The sequence below is a fragment of the Drosophila albomicans genome, chromosome 3 (genome assembly GCF_009650485.2).
Source record: "Drosophila albomicans strain 15112-1751.03 chromosome 3, ASM965048v2, whole genome shotgun sequence".
Classification (NCBI taxonomy): Eukaryota; Metazoa; Arthropoda; class Insecta; order Diptera; family Drosophilidae; genus Drosophila; species Drosophila albomicans.
In genome coordinates this window covers 17,023,282-17,038,563 of record NC_047629.2, presented here as the reverse complement: position 1 = coordinate 17,038,563, position 15,282 = coordinate 17,023,282, and the positions used below count along the sequence as shown (strand labels likewise).

Genomic DNA, 15,282 nt, shown 5'->3' with positions numbered 1-15,282 from the left:
TGTGCGTATGAGTGCATTCATTTGTGACTCCCACAAATCACAGAGCGATAGAGAGAGAGAGAGAGATAGTGACTTATCGTTGTGCCACGCATGATTGCAGTTCCGTTTAGTGTTTAGTGTTGGCTCGTCCTTCTGGCAATTTGCAATGTGGCTTCTGAAATCTACACGCTTCTGCGGTGCGTCGACTAAATGGTTTAGCTTCCATCTTGCATGTGTCTGTTGACTGTTAACTGTCGACTGACAACTGTCGACTGACGACTCTAGACAGTTGCTGCCATTGATTCGCTTTGTTTCGGAGTGTTTGACTCGTTCCCAGTTTCCAGCTGAATGCAGATGCATCCTTATCGACCACTTGCCTGTAAACTTCTGTGGTAGGAATGTTGATTTAGCTCTAGGCAAACGATCAACTAAGTGGTCGTAGCACGGAAAATGTGAGACTGTTTCTGTCGAAATGCCATTGTCGGGGCAACTTATTTGCAGTGTCCTTCTCATAGTCGTATTTGTGTTTGCATGGCAAATGGACAATTGTGGACGGAATTTTGAATTTCTCAATTTTATTGGAAAATCACATATTGGACAGTCGATGAAAGTTATGTGTTCACAAAATAAATATTTTGAATATTTGATTTGGCATAATGCTATTACATTTCACTTCACTTCAATCTCTAATTAACTTTGACTAACCATTTGGATTGCAATTCGTTATAACAAAATAATGCAAATCAAATGCATAGCTAATGAGGTGACTGGCAGTAAACTTTGTTATAATAATATTGTTGTGCGTTTCTTTCACTGTGTTTTTATTGCCCTTTTAATACCTCTTTCGATAATTACTTATTCGTCAGACAATTACAATGCCAATAAAATGTTTTTTCATTGCATTTGAACGTGGGAGCTGTGTGCATAAAAAATGTTGCATACTTTTGGGCGGCCATATTAAATAAGTTGACCTGCAGCTGTAAGGGGGAAAAAGGCAATAAAATAACATGAACTGAATAAACTGTGCATATGTAGAGCAGGCACTCTCACGAACACGTTCGCACACACACTGACAACACACCATTCAACTGGCAGGAAAACCAATTAAATTGTGGCTCAAGCGAACTGTAAAACACAAAAATCTGCACACAAAAATGCAATGAAGCGTGCATGAAATTCAGTGAGATTCAGCGAAAATATTGCCTAGTTTTAAGCGCGAACTAAAAGCTATTTCGACATTTGGCAAACGAATTGAAAGCCCAGTGCAAGCATGCCCAAAAATACGCGTAACTAATTGCAATGTATGTATGTTTCGTCTTGTTTTACAGCGCTTCAATATGGGCGAGCAGAGCAGCAACAGCAGCGGCGACAGCAGCAGCAGCGGCTCTGCAGATAGTGGTCCCGATTTTGGTGCTCTCCGCGAAGCCTGCGAGAAGTTGCTGTCGAACAGTAGCCAACAGCTGAAAGGTAAGTTGATTGCAACAGGAAATGTGTCAACTGTGTACTGTAACTGCACATACATGCTCGAATAATTTCATTATTAATCGTAATATTGTATTCTCGTATTTGTGTACCGTGATGCGTGATTGCAGGCCCCCACTGTGCCGGCACCTTTGATGGCTGGCTTTGTTGGCCCGACACAGATCCCGGCGAATCGGCCTTGATGCCGTGCCCAGACTTCATACCCGGCTTTGATCCAACACGTGAGTGACGCAATTTGTTTATTATTGAATTCCACAAAAGCAGCATCCGCTTCAGGCGAAAGGCATTTGGCTTTGGCTTTAGCTTTGGGGTCAGCGCATAAAGATCTGCATTTGACAACACAGACAATCTGAATACCGAACAAGCAAAGCACATAAATAAACCCGGCGACGACGCAGTCAAATGTCAGGCACAATATTTCAGCGGAAACGGAAATGGTATATGACATAAGGTATACGGTATGCGGTAGTCAGCCAGCCAGCCAGCCACCCAGTCAAGCAGTGGCTAATGAAGGCCGACGTTGACTCAGTTTCAGCGCCGCAGGCCAAACAACCGTGCATACACACGCACTCCCTCTCCCACATACTCTCACTCACACTCACTCACACTCACTCACTCACTCTGTCATGCATAAACAAACCACAAACCAGGTGGGTAACCTAATTGGCTGCGTCCCCGCATCGTATAAGCTGCAGCTCTCGAGCATTTAAGTATGAGGGTTATTTTCTTTTTCTCTTTGCCAGTCAAATCAATTGAATTCATGTTTTTCGCAAAGAATTTCATTTTAAGTACACACAACACACTCACACACACATACACAACTCTTACTTTTGAGCTCATTTGCCTATTGGGTTTGTCCGTGTTTTCTTTTTCTTCCTTCGGCAAATATGAATATGTAAATATGTTTTCAACCTGAGCTGCCTGTGAACTCTACAAGGTGCCATTCAATAACGGATGTCTGCAGATGTCTCAAACGAAATTAATAAAGAGGAATACAAATACCCACAACAACATTACACACACAGTCCTTACAATTGACTTTTTCACTTAAAGACTTAAGTTCAAAGTTCACTGGAATCACTGGCAACTTAAATTGAGTTTTGTTTTTTGATATTGCCCAACACAACATCGAAAACAAAAGGTCATAGGAAGCCATTTATCGCTTGTTTTGCTGGCAATAATAAAAAGAAACATTCATTTTAAATCCAATTTAACTTAGAAAGCTCTCATTAAACAAGTAATTAATATATACGTGCTTTTAGCCAACAGCTAAAAGCAAACTATCTTGTTTAGCAACGTGGAGTATTTTGTGTGTAAATTATTTATCAACGCCAACAAGCAGTTCGCTTGATAACCCACTAATTATATAGTGTTCGCAGCTTAATTATGCATTTAGCCACCATTGTATTTTGACGCTATCAAAAACACAAAAACCGCACCCTTTCAGCAGCTAAACCACAATTTTCCCTTTCGCCTTCGCCCTTTTTGGTTTTCCCATTTTATGGAATTGGTATTCGCAAATAAATAGAATATCATATCCATTTACCATGGAGGATGCCTCATCATGAATTAACCAAATGTATTGCCATCGTTAGCTCGCGGCTTTTTGCTGTTTATTCTACAACAGCCAGAACAACAGCTACAACAACTAAAACAACGTTCATCCATCAAGTAAAATTTGCAAAAATCCACACGTAATAATTATGAATTATGTAAATTGTGTGCATTTGTTTTTGTATGTTCGGCAAATACAGAAAAGCAAACAATTGCAACGAAGCAAAATACAGAAAGCAAATAAACAAAAATGATTTCTATTTGCGAGTGTGAACAGAGAATATACCCTGTAAAGTAATTAAATAGAAAGCATATTAAATTTGGATTTATGTCTTCATTTATTATTACCATAACAACACATTAAAGAGCACATATTCAGCACAATCTTAAACTCATGTCATGGGAATAACATATTGAATGCCTTCTTAAATTTAACCAAAATAATGCTTGCTTAAATGTTATTATTTTTTAAATCATTTACATCAGTTCAGCACATCCCCAAACACTACTCAAACAGCGTATAACGAGAACAAAATGCTTGAAATGAAATAATAATAATTAAGTGTAAAATTGTTTGTGGCAATTTCGTGGCATAAATCATGTGCCCTGTCAATTTGCATTAATCGAGCATGCCACGCCTCCACGCCCATGCAAGGGCGCACAGCGAAGCACAGTGAAAGTGGCGTCACGTGAATGTGAATGGCAAAAGTTGAATGACTTTTTTGTGTGTTGTTTGCGCCAAAAATGTAACAAGGCGACTAGCACTAGTTTTTAGACGCCCAAGAAGGGAAGTGGAGAGGAAGGAGGAGGAACAGCAAAGTGAGTTTGGAGTTGGGAAATAGCAAATGTTGCTTTCACTACATTTGGCTTATGACTGTTATGGCTCAACTCGCCGCCTTATGTCTGTGTCGCCTGTGTCGTGTGCGCCTGTGTGTCCGTGCTTGCCCATGGCTGAGGCAGCGCCTCGGGGTCGCCAGCTTGTACAAGATTATGTGCTTTGCACTGCGCCGCCATTAACTTTTATGGCACTTCCGTTTGGCGGATGTGGTTGCCAGCAGCAGCAGCAACAGGAACAGGAACAGTAGACGCAACGATGTTTTTTTTTGCGGATTTTTGCTTCTATTACTGCTGATGTCGTGCTGTCTACTTATCTGCCACCCAGCAGCGCGTATACGTGATTTTTCGACTCTGCGTGCCAAAAGGCCATAAAACCGCATAGAGAATGGAAGTCAGCAAAGAATTGCATGAAAACAAGTTACCTGCAAAAAATTCCTTACGCTGGCATCTCTTTGTCATCGACGTAGTGTCTGGCAACAGTAGTTTCAACAACTTCGATTACAATGGCACACAAAAACTTCATAACTCAACTCGAAGCACTTTGACAATGCCAAAAGCACTGCAAAACTTTCGATGAGCGAAAAACTTAAACATCAACTCGGGTCAATTGCCGTCCATTGAGGCCGCACTTCAATTATTAAATATGCACATCCCAGGCAGTTACATAATAGTGTACAGACCACAGCAAATCAATTAGCTGCGGTTAAATCGATTACATGGCGTATACGCAATCAGCTTTTTCGTCAGGTGCTAATGCAATTATTTGTCTGGGTTTGGCTAATGGAATATGCAAATATGAAATTATCTAAAAATTAATTACAATGTAATGATACCCTGTTATGAACAGAGCAGAATGGGTGTATAACAATTAAGGAATTAGCTGACAGCTTAGCGAAAGAAGTAACTAAACAGAGCGTGTTTTAGCTTAAACAAACAAAGAACTGTGATATGAATTTCAATTAAACTTGATTCTCTCTTTCTCTTTTGCTCTATCTATTTTGCAGGGTCTGCGCACAAAGAGTGTGACGCGGATGGCGAATGGTTTAAGCACCCGCTGACCAACAAAACCTGGTCGAATTACACCACCTGCATTAATATGGACGATTTTGCCGTGAGTGCAGCGCTCCGTTTGGTGTAATTGTACTTAATTGCTTACTTTAACGATTTTATTTTCAAATGCCAGTGGAATCACAATGTAACCCTGATCTATGAAGTGGGCTATGGCATCTCCTTGCTGGCTATCCTGCTTTCGCTGGCCATTCTCGGGTACTTCAAGTAAGTTTTTCATCACACTTTAAGCTAAGTGGCTCTGCATCAATTAGTTGCAGCCACGCAGCAACAGCTGATAATCCATCTTATGATGCCATCGTTCTAGTTGTTGTTGTGCGGCACAAATTGGCACAAGCCGCACATGGAAAACCACTCAGAACTAATGAGCTTCATTTGCCATTTGTCAGTTATGACCGCTGTGCGCTTGGCGCCAAATTTTATTGTTAAACAAAGATGCCAATGGCCTAATCAACTGCCAACCTGGGTCCTATCCAAGGATGTTTGTGTGTGTGGTGTGTGTGTTTGTTTATCTTTGTTGCTTGAAATGCTCATTGCATTTTTACTTACTTACGCTCATTTAATCCAACACACTTGATGTAGGAAATGAGAAAATATTTGCTTTCTTGGCCGCCTCAACTCAACTCAACGCCTTTCCAGTGCCACACGTCAACTAAGTATTAGATTGTGTGTCTACTTCAAGCAGGATATCGATTAATTTCCACTTGTCTGCAGCACAATTAGTGCTCTCGGCTTGTTTATTATCAGCTCAGACACACACAGAGAGAGAACGAGTGACAGAAAGACAGACAAAATGTGAAAGCGTTTTAAATTGGTTGGAAAAGGCAAATAAAACGTGACACGGCGTGTTCTGGAATTTCGATTATTTTCGCAACGACTTCACATTGAGAGAGTGATAATTAAATGTCATTTTCAATTGACTATCAACAGTACTTGCAAGCAGTGCAGACAATACATACATTGTAACTGTAAAGTTGCACGATAAAAGCAAACAAATCAATTGAAAATCACTTACAATTAACTATCAATTTTCTTACTTTTAATTCGAACAAGTAAGGAAGCTACAGTCGAGTGTGCTCGACTGGGAGATCTATTGTGAATAAACGGAAATTTAATTTTTCATTTTTAGATACATATACCTACTTATTATACCGCAAAAATACTAAAAATATACTATTTCCTATATTTGATATATTTACACCGCAAAAAAACGAAAGTTATAATTCGAAATATACCAAATTGTCAGCCAAAACAACTAAGTTGGTGTTTCAGGAAATACAAAAGTATTTATTAATTCACTTTTAAAATTTTTGTCTGATCACAAATCCAATTTTTAGGAATCATAAACAAAATCATGTAATAAAAATCAAAATTAAGCTTGTTATCCGAAAATTTGAAATTAATTTTTCTTATAGTGTCTAAGATCTAGGTGTCCATACATACGGACAGACAGACAAACGGACAGACAGACGGACATGGCTATATCAACTCAGCTGCTGACGCTGATCAAGAATTTATATATTTTTATTATTATTTTTATTATTTATTTTATTTTTATTTATATATACCTTATAGGGTCGGAGATACTTCCATATGCCTGTTACATACATATCCTGGATGCTCAAAGTTATAATACCCATCTAGCCTATTTGTATCGGGTATAAAAATAATATCAGCCAGAACTATTTATTGTTTAGTTACAATTTTCAGTTTATATTATTTGGCATTGCTTTTAACTAGCATTCGAAACAGATTGATTTAGTTATCTATTGGAATTTCATTTAAATGAATTCAAATTCATTTATAGCTCAAAACGTTCTACGAACTAACACGACCAAGACAAAGCTAAACTAATACTTTTGTCAGATTGAGAGGGAGAGACTAGCTTTCAATATCAGACAATGGCTTTACCCATCTAAATCTAGTTACTGGCAGGCAGTGTGTGTGTGTGTGCATTGAAAGCTGATGACAGTCCTCGCATTGAATGAATGTATTCGATATACATATACACTAGTTGAAAAGAACTTCTACTATGCAATGTGCAAACAGAAAAAGCCGAACTCAATTTGCATGACATGCATTAATTTGCAAAGAGCCAACATGTTTCCATTAATATGCAGCTTGCCCCTTGGTCGGTTGCCAAATTGAACAGCACAGAGAGAATGGCAGAGAATGGATAAAAGAATAACATAGAACATCAGTGAAAGAAGAGTTTGAACAGAGAGAAAAGAGAAAAGAGGCGTACGTGCGGCCAATGTTGATGGCGTTGACATGCCCCTCATGTATATCCAATTGCCAACTCTCACTCACTAACCCGTATTCCTCTGAGTGTGTATTGGCAATACGTGTGTCAACAGTTTGTGACAACAACTTTTGTTTGAAAAATCTAAAGCAAATAATAACATTTATACAAAACAAATTCATCACGCATTTGCAGATCGCTGAAATGCGCCCGCATCACATTGCACATGCATCTGTTTAGCTCATTTGCTGCCAACAATTCGCTGTGGCTCATTTGGTATCTGGTGGTGATAGCCAACGCCGAAATGGTCCAAAGCAGTCCGGTAAGTAAGCACACGAGAGCTGTAATTGTTCTCTTCTATATTCATACATATATCTAATCGCTTGCAGGGCTATTGCGTGGCACTTCACATAATACTGCACTATTTTCTGCTGACCAACTACTCGTGGATGCTGTGCGAGGGCTTTTATCTGCATACTGTGCTGGTGGCTGCTTTCATTTCGGAGAAAAAGCTGGTCAAATGGTTGATTGCCTTCGGCTGGGGTTCGCCGGCTATTGTCATCTGCATCTATGGCCTGGCACGCGGCCTCACTGGCACCCACATTCAAAACCAACAGTAAGTGCAACTGTGTATGTGTCTCTCACTCTTGTGTATGTGTGTGTGGCTGGTTAAATTGATTGTGCACACGCACACATGCATGATGATTCGCAAACTCAAATCAAATCAATTGCGAACGAGCTCGTTTGCAATTCATTAGATGACATTACCCAACTCTGTCTCTCTTCGTTGTCTATCTCAGCTGCTGGATGGTTGACAACGACTTCAACTACATATTGATGGTGCCCGTCTGCATTTCGATATTCCTCAATCTGTTGTTCCTGTGCAATATTGTGCGCGTCGTGCTGCTCAAGCTAAATGCCCCAGCCAGCATTCAAGGCAGCTGCGGCCCATCCCGAACCGTCCTTCAGGCATTTCGGTAAGTTTGTCGAATTCTTTTTTCCTTCGTTCGTTCGCTCGTTCGTTTGTTGTTGCCAAGTTAAAAGCAAACTTCAATTCAATAATAATAATTTTTTGGAACGTCACAGCACACTCTTAAGTGCTGGCATCCGCGGGGCGTATGCGTAATAAACTTGTTTGTTTGCTTTCATTCTCTCTTTGCTGAGCTTTTTTTTTGTTTTTTGTTGCTGTTTTTGTTTTATTCGGTATCGTTTCGTTACACATCGCTTCGTTTCGTTTGAAAGTGTACTTCATTTTACATTTTAAATTACGCATACGCCGCGTTGACTTGCATTTTAATACGCTCGTCGACGAACGAATTATACATAAGTATAAGTATTATTACAATGCCGCTCTCCTTCTTCCGTTCTCTTCCTGCTGCCCTTTGCAGGGCGACGCTGTTGCTAGTGCCGCTGCTTGGCCTCCAGTATATGCTAACACCGTTTCGCCCAGACCCCGGACATTCCTGGGAGACTACATACCAAGTCATCTCGGCGTTTACGGCCTCATTTCAAGTAAGTAATTCTTTTTCTCTCTTTTCCATTTTGCTGTTTTTTTTTTTAAATTCCCTTTTCCATTTTTATACCCTGCACAAAGTTGAACTCTTCTTCGAAGCATTAGTGGAAATTATTTTACATGTAATACACGGGTCAAGCAGTACAAAGCCTTATTATTGTCAGCATTTCGACTCGTTTAGTTAAGACCATATTTCAAATTTAATTCCAAGCGAAGTACAACAAATTTCAGATAATTAATTTAAAATGTTTGGGATTTTTCCATTATCTCATAATTAACTATAAATTAATACTTCTAATTTTTCTATATTTATTTATTTAATATCCCATTATGCAGCGCAGAGCATCCGATAGTCTGTCATGCTGCTGCAGCTGACTTCCTGTTGCTTTTAATATTGTTTTATGACTCTGCACAGGTTGAACACTTTATGATGTTAGTTATGTAAATTCTCTCAGCTGCTTTGGCCACATTTCGTGCTAAACTTAAATCCCAAGCTTGGAATTTTTCAGCTTCCATTTTGCTGCAGCTGAGCGTCGAACGTGTTTTATGGTCAAAACATGCACATTTAATTGGCTAAAAATTTGCCGATTTTAACATCGGATATTTGCCATAATTTATGCAAATACGCGAAATCCGTTGTCAGTGAGCTTGTTTATTATTTCTCTCTCTTTCTCTCTGATTCCGCAAAAAACCAATGTTCCAAATTATTAAAATGCCAGGCACATGCTCAGAAACTCCCCCGCAGCTTACCTAAATGCGTTGTCGAGAAGAGAGAAGACAATAAAGTTAAAGGGAGACGATGGCAAAATCAATATAACAAATGCGTTATGCAAAAATGTACTTTGGTATTTTGTCAGATATTTTCATCAGCATGCATATTAAATTAGATGAAACAGAGATTCCAGCCAAGAGAGAGAGAGAGAGAGCTGAAGACAAAACTCCACAAGCGACTCGAACATAAAATGCATTGTCAGTAAAAATAAAAATATAGATACGAATACGAAATAAGAATAAAAACTAAAACTAAAACTAAGAGTACAAGTAAAAGTGTGGGAAGGGGAAGAGCCAAAGCCAAAGCCAAAGGCGTGCAAAGACGCGTAAACCCATAAAACCAAATCGAGCAACATCTCGTCTTCATCTGTTCCTTTCGCTGTTGGCTTGTGTTAGTGCAAATAACTATAAAAAGCTGTTGAACAAATGCTTGAGCAAAAAGGCTAAATTCCAATGTCTGCGGTTCCCTCACATATAAATCTAAATTGTCATGTCTTGTGGCCGCTTTGGGGCGTGGCCTAAAGCTGCAGTTGAATTACAGTTACAAGACTTTATCCGAAAGCAACTGAATGTAAATAAAGTCAATTCGACTGCGAGATGTCCTGGTCACGAAGTGAAATTTCATTTTTAACCAAACATAAAATAAATAAATTCATTATTACAAAATAAAGCAATTAGTAAAGAAAGTGTAGCTATTATCTTTCGAATAGAGTTTCGCCTAAGGTCTCTTTATACAGACATCAAAACCTTTTTATATACTTGTCTGCAGGGTATTTGAAACAAAATGCTCTGTTTATCTGCGACGTTTTTACTTTATTCGATAGCAGCTCAAAAGAGGGAGAGAAAAAATGGCACACAAAATGAAAAGCAAGTGACAAATGCAAAAGCAAAATACTTTTTCAGAATGTTTTTAAAGCCAGTCGCAACTTTTTGTATGTTATTTTTTTTCGTTTTTGTTTTGTTTTTGTTATTTTCGTTACTGCTCCACAAATTGCAAAGTTCTTACAAGAGCCACTTTCACTGGCACGGATATAATTCGGATTTATTGTGTCAGCTGCATTGCGAGTCATAAAAGACGGGGCACAACTTTTGAGCGTCATAAAGTATAAACACTCGTATATAGATAATGCAGCATATAAAATGATTTAATCTAGTATTCGCATTAAAACCCAAAAATATATAAACAGTGTGTATGTACTTATTTTTCTGATGCAGTTGAAAGTCATTTGGAAAACCACAAAAAAACAAAAGTCATATGAAGTTTAATATTAAACTAAGTTATTAAACACAAACTTTGGTATAACAGTTCACTTTATTTTTTAAGTATTCATTTATTTTTCGTTCTTCTCAACATTATTTCTGCCATTGTCTTTCCACATTGCTGGAATTTGTTGTATGTCAACAAATATGAAATCCCACGCATCAAATGGCAGCAATCATCGTCATTGCTTTATAATATCTATGGACAGCAGTGCAATTAGATCCAAAGTTCCTTAGAGAAATAATTTCATTTCATTTGCGAGTGTTTTTCATTCTTCAGTTGGAATTTTAATAAAGCTTAAGCAAAAATATTTGGCAAAAGTACTTTTGAAAACTCCATCACGATTCTAGCAGCTGTTTTGTTTTCTGTTTTTTTTTTCCAAATGTGAAAATTGAATTGAAAAGTTGCACTTCACACAAAAGTTGGTATACGAATGCGTCACAAGTTTTGTGCACTTTGACATCTCTAGAGAGTAAACTCCTCATACATTTGATTCGAATTTCGGTTGTATACTTTAGCTAATTACTTTTGCAAACAGTTTTGCATTTTTGTCGCTCTTCACTCAAATAATTAACTAGTCATTTTCGTGAAAAGTGTTAAGAACTCAAAGTCATGCAAATCTCGAGCAGATTCTACTTACAGGTATTATAAGGATTTTAGTTCTAGGCTACAACTACAAAGCTTCCAGCTGCCAGTTGTCAGTTGAGTGATGGCCAACATCATGCTGAATAATAACTAGCTAAATACACTTCAACTTAATGTAAGTTGAGCTCTGTAAACACAGCAGCTGGAATTATTTGAATTAAAGTCAGCAGATAAAAGCAAAACGGCAAAGCACGAACGAGTGGGGAGAAAAGCTTTATAAATGCGCAACCACCACAAAAAGGCATGCGAATAAATACAAATAAACAAACCCCCAAGCTACGCTGTGGTTCAAGCACTCTGACCCCTGTAATCTTGACACTTTAAGCTTTAATAAAAATGTGCATTACATTTTATTTTTTTTTGCAGAGATTTGTAGATAGAAGCTCTCAATTATATTTACGACTAAAGCTAGCCAAGAGCAGCACCAAATTAAATGAGTTAGTGAACGTAGAATATTTAAAACAAGAAACAAGATACAGATTGACAAATATAACGTAAAGTACTAAAGTATATCAAAGTCTATATATATATATATAAGTAAAGCATTATACTCAAAAAATACCATAGAGTACTACAATTTACCACATTGTCCAAAATAATTTCTACCATTTTATATAGTATACTGTATTTATACCATAAATACTGTAGTTATTGTTGTGTGTCCCAAACATTTGTGACTCTAGATTCAATATTAGATTAGATTTTCGAGGTCGAAAATGGGCGTGGAAAATGTTGAAAACAAATAAAATTTGCATGCAAACATAACAAGTACAGTTTAAAATTACTATCTTCTATAGTATCTAAGTATTCATACTGGCGTTCAGACAGAAAGAGAGATAAAGCCATATTGACTCGCTTGCTGACGGTGATCAAAAATATATATACTTTATGGGCTCGGAAATGTCTGCTTTTACATGTTACAGTCATTTTCTGCAAGCGCAAAGTCATAATATACCAATTTACTTTAATGCTTTAAAAGAAATGTAAATTGTAGCCAACTAGTTACAGCTGTTGACTTAATACAACATATACTCAAGGCTCTTAGAAAAGAGTGTGCTTTCCAAATGCTTGTAAAAGATTGATTGTAAGTTGGTTGGAAAATTCATAAAACGTATTCAATATGTATGAAAAGTATAACAAAAGAATAACAAAGTTTTCTCAGTATTTACGGTAGAACATTTGCGAATCTACTTGTATGTCTTTGGCCAATGATGATGATGATGGTGTCTGAGGGTGTCGACGTGTGCACTGGCAATCAAATGAAGCCTTTTACCAATTTCATTTATATGCAGGCAATGTGTGAATATGAAATCCAGGCAACAGATCCTGCACGTACGCAACTATGCATTAAATACGTATACACATAGTCAGATTCAAACACACAGACAGAAAGAAAAGACAAATGACAAAAACAACTCAAGTGGCCAACAACAGACAACAGTGAAACGAACGAAAGATACATTGACAGACACAAAGATACAAATACACACATTTACATTTACAGAACACGTTGTTTACTTAGAAGGGAGAGGAGGGACCAACTCGTAATGCCAGCGAAATGAGACAGGCAAAATGAATTGGAAACTGTTGATCCTGCCGAAATAGCAAATAAACAAAATTGCATTAGGTTTTAGGACCGTTTTCGCCGGCTGGCTGGCAATCTAATAAGGAGGAGACACTTGTGACACACTGCGTTGCGTCTCCAACTGTGATGTCTTCTGGATACTTGTAGTAATAATTTTCCCTTACTGTGTTTGTACTCGTCTTGCAGGGTTTGTGTGTGGCGACATTGTTCTGCTTCTTCAACGGTGAGGTGATTGCCCAAGTGAAGCGCAAGTGGCGGACACTCTGCTTTAGCAATCGGCCACGAACCAACTCTTATACAGCCACTCAGGTCTCGGTAAGATTTGTAATGAGCTTCACATGCTTTTATTCTTCTCTGTTACTTTTTTTTGCCTATATTACGGGTTACGGCGCGTATGAGTAATGCAAGCTAATGACTGCAATATACAACAATAATACTGACATACACACACACACACTCACGCAAAACTGCAAACACTCACACACACACGCACACATTAGCATTATAATTGGCTTCTCGACATGGTTCTGGCTTATAATCGCATGTTAAGCATACGCCACATAGACCAAACCAAATTGATATCAAAATTTCCAAATCGATAACAAATGCAGCGCACCGTTTCCAAACCTGCCAACCATCATGATAGCAAATTCTCAGTTCTTTTGATTGTAGTTCGTACGATGCGGTCCGCCAATGCCTGGCGAGGAGAAGGTATGACTAAAGGACTTGTCGTCATCGGCCAAGCGGCGTGCCTCCTCAGCGCCTCATCGGCAACACCAACACCAACAACATCAGCAGCAACAGCAACACCAACAACAACAGCAGCAGGAGCATCAGCGTGGACGTAGCCAAAGCATGGCAATGGCAGGTTCAACGTCCACATCGTCGCGTATTATCGATGGATGGCGCAATAAAATGCATTTCCTGCGTCGCCAGACTATCGATAATGCGCACCAACGACAGCCGCTCATGGAGGAAACAGCTGGCAATACAATGCAACTGAAACTGGCAGCCAATACTGAGGTGGAAGCGGAGACGGAGGCGGACACAGAAACGGAGGCCGTAGCCAAACCGACACTGATGACGACAATTGCGGAAGATACCGCCGAAGCAGCAACATCTGCAACTGCAACTACAGCAACAACACTAACAACAACGACGACGACTACTATGAATGATGCAACTGACCAGCAACGAAATGGCCGAAGCATGGCAATGGGCATGGGAATGGGAATGAATATGGGAATGGGCAGGGGTGTAGTCATTGTCAGCATGGATGCCGATGCGAATGGAGGCCAACAGAACATTGCAGATGAGGCACTTTAAGCGTAACTGAGGCAGCAAAATAGTCCCATTCCTCGCATTTTGAGGAAGTCACAAAAGCTTGTAACGAAATCTCATAATCTAAGCAAAGCAAAAACAAAAAAAGAAACAATTTTAAGTACGATTACTGGATAGTAGTTACCCGCCCACTAGATAAATGTAATAGAGAACCAAACAAACCAAAACACACACACAGAGCACCCCACCAACGATTTTCCCAGGGCAGAGATGAACGGAGTAAAACTAGCAAATATCATGGCAAAGTTGCATTTCAGCAGCAGACAGAAAACAAAACACAGGGAAATGCCACAACTTAAGGGCTTGCATACTTTGTCGGAGCGCTATCAAGATGATAAATTCCAAAATATGTGCTATTTACCTCACGCTTCACGTCTTGTTGTTGCTCTCAACTGCATGCATTTTGGCATTTTGAATGCCGCCCGAAAGTATGCTGCACTAAAGTTGTTGTTGTCAGTGTTAGTGTTAGTGTTAAGTTAATGCATATTTAATTATGATTATTATTATTATTATTACTATTATCAACACACATATATATATGTATATGTATATGAATGTAAGAATTTATGTGGATATGAAATATCATTGTTGTCCTAAGTGTTAGATGTCTCTACGAACAAACAAACAAACAAAGAAAAAAACGAAAAATTGGCTAAATCGATGTGGTAAGCTCAGCTTTCTGACATTTTCAACAAAAAAAAACACAAACTTAAAACCAAACCAAACGCTTTATCGTTTTATCGCCATTATACAAGAGTATGCTTCAAATCTGTGTATATCATAAAGAAAATAAATATATATATATATATACTATATATAAATGTGAATTATAAACATGTTTTTGTCCATTCTGGTGGCTGGCAAAAACGACATTTAATTAGCCAAGTTTTGTGCTCGTTTCATGAATGCTGAAGAGAGCTCACTTCAGACTGCTTCCACTCTGTCGCTGTCGCTGTTAAGAATGATAAATTCTGCTGGACTTGCCGCTTTGTTTATTAACGCGC

At 38.5% G+C, this 15,282-nt stretch overlaps 1 protein-coding gene across 1 annotated transcript in view; it reads left to right on the top strand.

Moving 5' to 3' along the window:
* The window catches only part of LOC117569328 (calcitonin gene-related peptide type 1 receptor), a 36,214-nt gene extending 21,467 nt beyond the window's left edge, over positions 1 to 14,747 (top strand). Inside the window, 10 exon segments of the mRNA XM_034250455.2 lie at positions 1,308 to 1,446; positions 1,572 to 1,682; positions 4,857 to 4,963; positions 5,036 to 5,127; positions 7,358 to 7,484; positions 7,552 to 7,778; positions 7,963 to 8,139; positions 8,551 to 8,674; positions 13,124 to 13,252; positions 13,610 to 14,747. Coding sequence (XP_034106346.2) covers positions 1,317 to 1,446; positions 1,572 to 1,682; positions 4,857 to 4,963; positions 5,036 to 5,127; positions 7,358 to 7,484; positions 7,552 to 7,778; positions 7,963 to 8,139; positions 8,551 to 8,674; positions 13,124 to 13,252; positions 13,610 to 14,263 — 1,878 coding nt within the window. The 5' untranslated portion in view covers positions 1,308 to 1,316 and the 3' untranslated portion in view covers positions 14,264 to 14,747.
* The last annotated feature ends 535 nt before the right edge of the window (positions 14,748 to 15,282 follow it).